General features: G+C 40.4%; 1 protein-coding gene across 1 annotated transcript; it reads right to left on the reverse strand.

Moving 5' to 3' along the window:
* Positions 1-4176: 4176 nt before the first annotated feature.
* On the reverse strand, positions 4177-7454 carry LOC139223190 (L-amino-acid oxidase-like). The gene is made up of 6 exons (XM_070855165.1): positions 7197-7454; positions 6944-7056; positions 6574-6775; positions 6382-6450; positions 6074-6210; positions 4177-5038 (listed from the first exon to the last, which is right to left on the reverse strand). Exons 1-6 carry the CDS (start codon positions 7452-7454, stop codon positions 4249-4251), a joined length of 1569 nt encoding a protein of 522 aa, XP_070711266.1. The 3' UTR covers positions 4177-4248.
* Between the last annotated feature and the right edge of the window lie 2789 nt (positions 7455-10243).

Below are 10243 nucleotides of genomic sequence, written 5' to 3' on the forward strand. Positions count from 1 at the left end.
AATTATTTGGTTTGCAGCAGTATTTCAGATAAAATTGTGATATCATTTGCACAAAGTGGGAACATTTGATTTCAACTCAAACAAAACCTTGTTTTCTCAAATTAATAACGAAGGCCCACAGTATAGTAATGTTTGGTTTCGAATTAATGAATAATGAGCTCAATCACAAATTCCTTAACATCTTTACATGAGGTCATATGAATCACTAGTTTAGGAACACAAATTACGTAACATGAGGGCACTAATTACGTAATTAAAGAGACTTTGAGAGAACAACTGCCAAACTTGTGCGTTAGAATGAACTCATTTAAAAGTAATGAAGTCGTTTGAGTGTTCAAACAATTAACAATTAAACAATTAATTGATTGATTGAGAATTTATTCAGTCAGGAACAGTTTGACAGTTACTCACTCGTTATACACACTGGGCTTCTTAGTAATGTTCTGGAGCACAGCTCTTGAATTACAGATTAGTCCCTAACATTACCCCTCCTACTCTCTTGCTGTGTTCACCATTTGTTGATTGCTCATTGTTCCTATTGTTATATACAATCACTTAACACTGAAATAAAACATGTCTAAATGGGAGCCATTTTTTGTGGTTTTGTTTTGTGAGGATTATTGGAAGATATCAGTGTGTTTTGTTAGACTTATGATTGAGTGACGTCTGTGTGTTGAACAGAAAATTAATCGGAGGTCCCAAAATTGATCCTTGTGGGACACCTTTATTGAAGCCTGCCGGCCATAGCATGAACTTATAGATTTTTAATATCATGAGAGAGACTCCCCTGTTTCTATATTAAGAATTGGAGAACAAAAGCTCCATCAGTCCTCTATGATCGACTCAGGTTGCACTGAAATTTGGCCAAAACTGGTTGCAGGTACAGTTAAAACTGCAGTGAGACATTTAAATAATAGACTTCGGATCAAATACAACAATTGTGATTCTGTCACATCGGGCTGAGCACACTTACTAAAACACCATTATTTTGATCATTTTTATTCACGCTCCTTATGAAGCACATCACAGAACATTTCCACCAAACTGCTGACATGACAACATTTAATCTGAATAAATATCAGTCTTTCAAAGCAGGTCGTTTAAATCCTGTCAAACGTAATGGATTGATAAAACAAATGACGACTGTTGCATAGAAATAACACAGCAAGTGATTCAAATGCTTCATGTGTGGATTAACTGTAAGATTATGAGTTACTGTTCAATCATCAGTCCGGCATTAAAAATGAAAGAAACCTATAAATCTAAGCAATTATTCCATTTCATATTCTGCTCATCAGCAGCTGACCGAGTGCTCAGAGGTCCAAGTGGAAGAATAATGTGAAAAGAAAATTTGCCTACTGTGATTTACTATATAGTAGGTGACACAAAATCATTTGTTTGGCTGCATGCAAAAAAAAAAAAACCACAGTCCTGCAGCTGTCTGCAGGTGCCATCACGCACAACCATCGGACTATTTTGAGGATCAGATACTAGTGAGTAGCAGTCACTGAGTTCGGACGTGGAGGAGAACGATCAGAAACAAACACTGCTGACAAGGTGGGTGTCCTTTAATCACATAATGGTCTTCAGTTCATATCTTTAAATGTATAGCAAGAGCAAATGGCAAAAAATAGGTGCTACTTCACTAATGCAGGTATCAAAAAACAGATCCAGTGACTAAAAAGACTAAAAAAGACTTGGTCTTTGCTTTGGCAGTTTTTGGTTATGACTCACTGATCACACAGCACACTGCTTTGCAATAATTAAAAAACCTTAGCAAACCACTAACTGCCACCATAGCCAACTACAATATATCTAATAATGAGATTCAATTAAAAGCTTTTATGCTCACAATTTCTGCTGTGAACATCAGCAACGTCAACAGAGAGAAGCCTCAAGATGAATTTCATGATGATTTAAGCATGTTGGTACTTTGACTACTGCGGTTAACCAGTAAAGGTTATGCTTAGAAGACGTTTTCATGTCGACACACCAAAACTGTGTAATAGATGAATACAGGCCTGAGTTTCAAAAGGAAAGACATCTGTGAGGTTAACGTGTCATCATCTCTTACATGAAGGTTTGTGTCTTTGTCTGTTCATTTATTTTTGTTTCCTCTGTTTTCTCCATAAAAGCTACCCAATATGTCAGTCAACTCCTCCTCCTCCTCCCTCAATCATTTCTACCACTGCATAGACTCCACAGCTGGAGTTTTCATCTTCACCGCCTTCATCATCACCAAGACCTTCCTCCTCCTCCCTCTCTGCAGTCTCGTCTTCTATCTGGGCCACCAAAGATGGCGGCAGCAGCGCTCCTTTGCGACAACAAGCCACTCCGACATCTTCACCTACCACATGGCTGCTAATGAGTTGCTACATGCCTTGGGGGGCACAGTGTTCCTTTTTGGTTCATACACTGGTCTCTCAGAGGTGACGTCAGCAGGGTATTATGTGATTACAGCTGGTTTATCTGGGCAATCGTTATTTCACGTCCTGACCTGTGTGGATCGATACCTGGCTGTTGTTCACCCCGTCACCTACCTGGAGCTGAGACAGTCAAGTGGGGTGAAGATCAGAAATATCAGCCTTGCATGTGTTTGGCTGCTGAGCTGTGGATGGACTGGAACTCTGCACGCCCCTGATGTTATGTACGGCGCATTTTTCGGTTCATTGGCCTTCGCTTTAATTGTCGTCTCCTTCTGCAGCCTTCGTGTTCTCTGTGTTCTGGCTCGTCCTGGGCCGGGGGACGTGGGTGGGGACAGACAGCGGGTTGATCAGTCAAAGCAGAGGGCTTTCCACACTGTCACGGCTATAATGGGAGTGCTGTGGTTCTGGTTTGCAGGGTTCCTTGTTTGTCTTGCTCTGGACGTCTCGCCACTGCTGAGTTACAGTGACGGGTGTGTGGTGCTGATATCTGCAACTTGGTTTAGTGTGCCCAGCAGTTTGGTTTTACCTCTGCTGTTCCTACACCGAGCAGGAAGACTGGTCTGTTGCCATTGAAGCAACAAGTGGTGACAACGACCAGATTTGAAGATGATTCTATTAAAGTAGTTTAGAGTACGTTTCATAATAATACAACTTTAGACAATAAATGACAGCGGAGCCAGCATGGAGTGTTAGATTTGACGTCATTGGATAACATGGAGATAAAATCTACATATAGGGCAGTCTCACCAACATCACAGAGTTTAGTTGAGATTATTGTGGTAGTGGAGCCGAAATTTGTTTTCTCAAATTATTAAATTGTGCATACAAATTAGAAATGTTTACATGTTTACATGACGTCAAGAATAAAACGTTTAACGTGCAAAATATTTAGTATATCCACAGACAGTATGTCCTTAATGTAATAAATTTCTGAATAGGTAAGAAAAGATTATTGAAAGGTTACAGTTATAGTCAGTTACTCATTTCTGTGCAGAGGGGTAGTAATTGATTATTTGTCATTACCCACAAATCTGAGCGCCCAATTCACTCATTTGAGAGGATAAATTACTATTATTATTTTGGACATACATGAGGGCATGAATGATGTAATTATACACAACAAACTACTACTGTCTGAGCTTACAAGTGGCTAATTTCCACGAATCACCACGAATTAAGCCATCTGAGTGCTCAAACTAGTAGTGTTGTTGCAATATGTGAAATGAAAACAAATTTCAAACAGTAGTTCAAAAGCAGAGTAGAGTAGTAATGGACAAATCAACTCATTTAACCAGACACAAAAATACAGAGGACATGAATTACACTTTTTTTGTGTAAAAAGCAACTAATCCGAGAGCTGGTTGGAGGATGTTTGTATCTCATAACACGTGCTTGGCTTCTTAGTTATGTTGTTGAACACAGCTCTGAAATTACAGACCATTTTTTCACTCATTTCACATTTGTTATGGGATGCCTATCGCTGTATACGATCCCTTAACATTCAAATAAATGATTTCTAAATGGGAGACATTTGTTGTGTTTCGGTTTTTGTGTTTTTTTATCAATGTTTTAACACAAAAGTGTTGTCAAGAGTTTCCACCAAAGTAAATATAATAAGTAAGTTCAGGTTTGAAAAAGACAGCTGTGTTTAATGTCCCTGTTATGCCTACAAGTCATTACTTGAGATGAAAAAAGAGCATAAAGTGCTTTTGCCTTTTATTAATGTGCAGTATATATATAGGGAGTAGAAGGGAAGTTCTTCAGTGACGGTATCCGCTGACCTTCATTAGAGCTGCATGGTGAGAAAGCATATTTAAAGACACTAGAGCTCATCGTGGTGTCGACCGCTAGCTGACACTCTGTTAATGTTTGTAGCAGCCCTGATAGCAGACTTCATAGATGTCTCGATCCAAGCGTGAGGAAAGGCTGTGTGTTCACCAGCGAAGTGCACCCTGCCCTCGCTGTTGAAGAGCTCCTTAGCGTACTCTAAATGCTGGTAGGGGGTGAAGAGGGCGAAGGCACCTAAGCTGTATGGATCCGTGCTCCACCTCTTCACCACCACCCCTGTGCAGAGAGACCACACTTGCTCGCCGTGGATCTTTGCCAAATCTCTCAGAGCCAGCTCCTTCAGGTCTTCATCACTCGCACCGGTGAAGAGGTGCGAGTCACCAGCCCAGGTGTAAGAAGCCAGGAGGACGCCAATGGTCTTATTTGTTGGGAAACTGTGGCTGGGGTAGTAGATGAAACGAGAGGGCCTGTCCGTGATGCTCTTTCCTCCTTGAATGCCGTCCCTCTCCCAGAACTTTTCACTGAAGGTGAGGATGATTTTAGTGGAGCTTTCATAGTGGACTCCCCTCAGGGCCTCCATCTTTTTGATGGAGAGAGGTGGAACAAAGTCAATAAAGAGGGCTGCTTTGGCTGTGGTGGTTACCAAGACGACGTCGGCAGAAACATCCTGCCAAGATGACCGGTTTTCTGTCTGATACGATACAGTCACACCTTCATCTGACTGGGTGATGCGTTTCACTTTAGAGTTGAGGAGGATGGGGACATCAAGGACAGTGAGAAAAGCTTTGGTCAGCAGATCTGACCCACCAGTCACTTCATCGTACCTTTGAAACAAAAACAAATGTTTAGTCTCATTGAACTGAGCCCCTTGAGTTTATGTTTTATATGTGGTGTCAACACTGTTCCTCTCTCTAATAGTCATCCTTTAAGCCAACAGATGAATTTGAGCTATAAACACTCGCTTGAGATGTGGTCTGACGACACGTTGGCTTTAAATTAAAATAACCCATTCCAGGCATCTTTCTGGACGGATATAATTGCACAAATGTATGAAATCAACCCCCTTTTTTGTACAGAAACAAATCATGTGTCTCCTCTACGAGTTAAGAAACCACTGTGCAATCCACAATAATGTCTGCACTTGATTATGGTGATATTGTACATATGCATGCTTCTCCCTCCATCTTAAAGTCTCACTGCACTTAATCACAGGTGTGATTGTGGACGGCACATGTTTCAGGGTGTGAAACAGAGCCAACGCAGAGTGCTGGCTTATATAGAGGCTCCAGAGGTCCCATCATCACACATCAGGTGTGCTGATGGCGGAAGGTACCATCTCTAACCAGGTGATAGGTGATGTTACCTAACTGATGAAGTTGTGTCAAAGCTTTGGAGCTTTATTTAAGGCCTTTGACTGGGATGTGGTGATGCCTATAAATAGTGATATTTGTGTGATATTTTTGATTCAGGTAAGAACTGGCAGTGAAGCTGATTGTTTAAAGGGAAGATAATTGATTGATCAGCGGTTGGTTGGTCCTGGGGGAGGGGCTTAACAGTTATAAACCTCTGGCCACCAAAGCACGCGAGGAGTCAGTGTGAGGGTGGCTGGAAACCAGCCAGGTTGTTTTTTGTTTTTTCAGTCTTTGCCGTGAACGTCCAACTTTCTGTTTTACTCACTGTTTTTGTCAATGAAAGCACCTCAATAACTTTCGCAACTCAAGCCATCTTACTCACCACTTCATCTAATATGAAAGGGTGGACTGGTCCTCTTTAACAAACAGGGGGAGAGGGGCATTGTGGGGAAAAAAGAGACCCCAATCTCAGTGAGGCTATCAGTTTACTAATAATAATCATCTCACGTGGTGTTGTCGTTGACGTCACTCTGGATGTAGATCATCTCAGTCAGTGCCAGATACATGAGGCTTTGCTCATTGAGTAAGTCTCCGATCATCCTCACTGCCTCTGAACTCAAATCACCTTCTTCTTTCAGATACTCCTATGAAACAACACACAGATGCTTTCTACATTCAATATTACAACCCCCAAACTTAATCTTCATCAAAATCCAAAGGGTACCTTTTGAAAAAGTGAGCAGATGTAAATTTGCTCAATTGTCCCATAACCCAGCCCACTTTGATTTGACATGATTTGTTTCTCTGTAATTTACCTCCACAGAATAGTGGTCATATTTCTGCAGCGCAGCTCTGCAGCCATGTGCCTCCACTTCATCTTTCACCTTCAGAAAAGATCATTTTACAGTTGTTAATATGTAGAGCAGTGCTTCTGCATGCACACACCCAGTCAACCCCCAGCACTTTAGTTTAACTACAGAAAAAATCCAAATCCTTGTGTGAATGACCTTCTGCAAAGCTTGCTGCAGCAGCTGTTCAGCTGACTTCCCCCTCTCACGTTTAGGCAGTTTATACTCGAGGATGTCAGGGTTTGCCTTCACCGCATACATTCTCCTGCGCAGCCTATTGATCATGTAAAAGGTGTTGATGTCATCCATGATGAATTTATTCAGCTCGACCCCCAGTTCTTTAGCAAACCAGCGAACAATGCTGTGAAGAGACCAAACACATGACGACGGCATGTAGCGTGTTGTTAAGTAATGTAAATGAGACATTAGTGAGCAGGTTGAGGCTTGTATTGGGCCTATTTACAGAGTTTAGGGATATCTTTAAGTTTTAAGAGCAAAACTTGCAAATTTAAGGCACATTTTTACTCACTGGTGAGAACTTGGGATCCTCATGGCTCCCAGTTCAGCGTACCAGCCCTCCTTCTCATTCCTATGGGTCTCCACCCGTCCTCCTACACGACCACTGGCTTCTAGTATGGTTACCTTGGAAAGCAAAGAAATCATGCAAAGTGTGATTTAATTTCAGCAAAAAACATTGACTCTCTGTTAATACTCTGTTGCATTTGCTAACCCTAACCCTAACCCTAACCTTCCTCTTTAATTGATCAACCTGCTGCATGTACCTTGTGTCTTGCGTCTTGCAGGAGCTTGGCGGCCGTCAGTCCAGCCACACCAGCTCCGACAATAACAACATGCTGAGATGTATTCATGTGTGGAAGGCCGGTCTTCACAGTCTGCAGCAGCTTATCGTAGTCTTTGTCCTCCAGACAGTCAGCCAGATGTTCCTTCAGGCTGAGGGCAGCAGTGTTGCTGTGGTACAAAGTGAGCAGCAGCACACTGGAAACAGCAACTAGAAACACACCAAGAGACAAACACACCATTTACTCCTACGGGGAACTCGCGTCAAGAGGTTTCTAACCTTCCTCACGGGGCACGTTGTTCATTAAAGGCCAGATACTGAATGAGTAATGGTGTGGGACTGTTACTATCCTCATCTAAACATATATACTGTTGAGTGAGGGCTTCTTTCAAGGATGAATTTGATGTCAGTGGGATTTGGACTGAGATGTTCCCACCAGGAAGGTCTGGTGTCGCTTTGGTTCTGTATGAATCATAAACTATATGATTAGATCAAAAATACAAACATTTATGATACTGTGCATTGTTTTATATACACAGCCTATATGTATGTAATCTATCATGATTATTCCATCTATGGGAACAGATTATCTCGTACTGATTTATTTTCTTAACTTACTGGAAAATATGACTTTCCTTGAGAGAAAAGCTCCATTGAAAGGATATCGATTCACTAATGGAAACTCTCCATATTACACTTAAGCATTTATGTTTACCCTGAGAATTAACTGGAAGTAACTGAACTCTCTATTTTCCATATAATACCAAATTACCATTTGTTTCACATGCACAAAAATCTATGAATAAAACTTGGATCTATCCATGAAGAACATTCTGTCTTCACATGAGTCAGTACTACAACTAGAAGTAAAAATAACGCTGAACTTCCCACAATGTGTCTCAGTGATGGTCCATGCCTCCTTTTCATCATCATTTTTCTGTTCTGGGATACCAAATGGGTTCATTCATATTAAAATGTTTCATAATAATCTCGTTGTCTTTTAGCATTTAGTCGATAATGATCTTTGAAAGTGACTCAAATTCATTTAAAATTAGCATAAAACTGAATAATTTCCAATCTGAAAAAAGGTTTACTCTGGCAGATCCTACTTCTTCTCCTCATTATGTGACGTATATTCCTATAAAGTCTAGTGAAGTCTGAATGAAATGAAAACAATAAGAACAAAGCAGAACTACTGTACGGTGGTCATTTCCTAAGGCTGGGAAAAACATTGAGGAACTGATGACGGCGACATTCGCACGCACAGCTCATATTTCAAGTGCACAGAATAATTCTAATCCAAACAAATCCTAAACATATTTAATCTGTTAAATCAAACACAGATATTGTACAGGAGGAAATATCAACTATTTGCGTTCGTAACTGAAATAATAAACGTCAGGGAATAAAGCTTCAAATTACTGACAGAAGTTCCACATCACCACACGTGTTTCCATCTCAGTTTGTCTTCAAGCTCGTCTTCTTTTCGTCTTTGGGGAACAGAACCAGAAAAAGAAAGGAGGCACAACGGTTCATTCCTGGACAGTTACAGTTGCAAGTCCTCATAGAAAACACACCAAAAAGCTCATTTTGTCATTATTACTAGGATTTCTAGTCTATTTAACAACATATATAATGCACATTTTATATTCATGCTATATAAAGTATCATTTAATCTCAATTATTTCTTTGTTTATTTGCACGTTTTGACACATTTCACTTTGTATTCGATATTTTCATTTTGCTTTTAATCTTTTTTTTCTATTCTATTAGTATTATTAGCGATATAACTTTCCTCTCAGGGTCTGGATTCATCCAGTCCTGTTTAGGCTGAGTAATGTTTTAACTGAACTAAGGGAGATTTGAATGATATTTTCTTACCTTTAGAAGAGCTTAAGCGACAAATTCTGATGTTATAGTGATGTAACGTGAAATCATGGCCTCTTATAAACCATAGTTTGATCTCATGTTGGAATTTTCCTCTCACCTGACTGACCACACCACGAAGGGCATGACTTCCCGACTATTTGAAAACATTACCAGGATTTGGTTTTCAGTTTCAATATTCATCAGCTCTTGCAATCAGGTGATGTAATATAACTGTTCTGGTGTCATCAAACCGAGGAATGTGTGTTATCTTGCGGGAAACTTGGCAATAATGCAACTACAATGAGGAAACAAAATGGGGATTTTTCATCTGTGATTTAATACACTCACCACATTCCCATAGTCACATGCCTGCAGGCTCTGCCACATGGAGGTGTGGTATCTTGAACTTGCTTAGCTTTCAAGAAAGTAAGAAAATTACTTTCAACATCAGCTCTACTCTATTGCATTTAGGTATTCATCCTTTTTTATGTGCATATTGGAGATTTCTTTGTAAACTTCTGGAGGATTATGAATTCTTTTGGTAAATACTTAAAGCCAAGACCAGAGTTAATACCAACCAGCGTCGATTGAAAGTACACTACTCACTAAAAGTTAGGGATATTCGACTTTCAGGTGAAATTTATGGAAAATGGAAAAAGTGAATGCTACAGTGATATTATATCATGACAGTAGGACATTTAAGTAGAATCATGCACTGGTGATTTCTTCATTTTAAACTATTTATTGAAAGAAAATCACAACAAAACATGTTCAGTGTCTCAATAAATTGGGACGTGGCCAAAGGACGTCCACTCCTCTCCTTTCTGTGACTCTTCCAGTCTCTGGATCACTGTTCCGACCTCCTGATGACACTCTGTGACCCTCTAAGCTCAGTGAACACCTCCGTCTGAGGACTTCCTGTTTGAAGCCTCCAGTGTTGAGGTGCTGCTGATCAACTGTTAGGTGTCGTCTTGGTCTCATGATGTCAGAATGTGAACAGCAGGATGAGGAGGACTGTTTAAATACCAATTCTACCTGAAGCAGGAAATGTATTGGTGGATTCATGGATCAAACCTGTTGTGAATGTTGCTGTTAAGCTTCTTGTTAGAGAACAGCAGCTGGTGCAGAAAGTACTGAGACACTGAACAGTTGGACATTCAA

This window comes from Pempheris klunzingeri, chromosome 23, assembly GCF_042242105.1.
Source record: "Pempheris klunzingeri isolate RE-2024b chromosome 23, fPemKlu1.hap1, whole genome shotgun sequence".
NCBI classification, from domain to species: Eukaryota; Metazoa; Chordata; class Actinopteri; order Acropomatiformes; family Pempheridae; genus Pempheris; species Pempheris klunzingeri.

Bases quoted from the DNA above. Each gene is read 5' to 3' on its own strand.
- LOC139223190 (XM_070855165.1), bottom strand. From the start codon at position 7,454: ATGGTGTGTTTGTCTCTTGGTGTGTTTCTAGTTGCTGTTTCCAGTGTG. The intron at 6,211-6,381 runs GTAAATTACAGA...GTTGTTTCATAG, and splicing joins ATGACCACTATTCTGTGGAG to GAGTATCTGAAAGAAGAAGG. The intron at 5,039-6,073 runs GTGAGATGATTA...TTTGTTTCAAAG, and splicing joins GACGTCAACGACAACACCAC to GTACGATGAAGTGACTGGTG.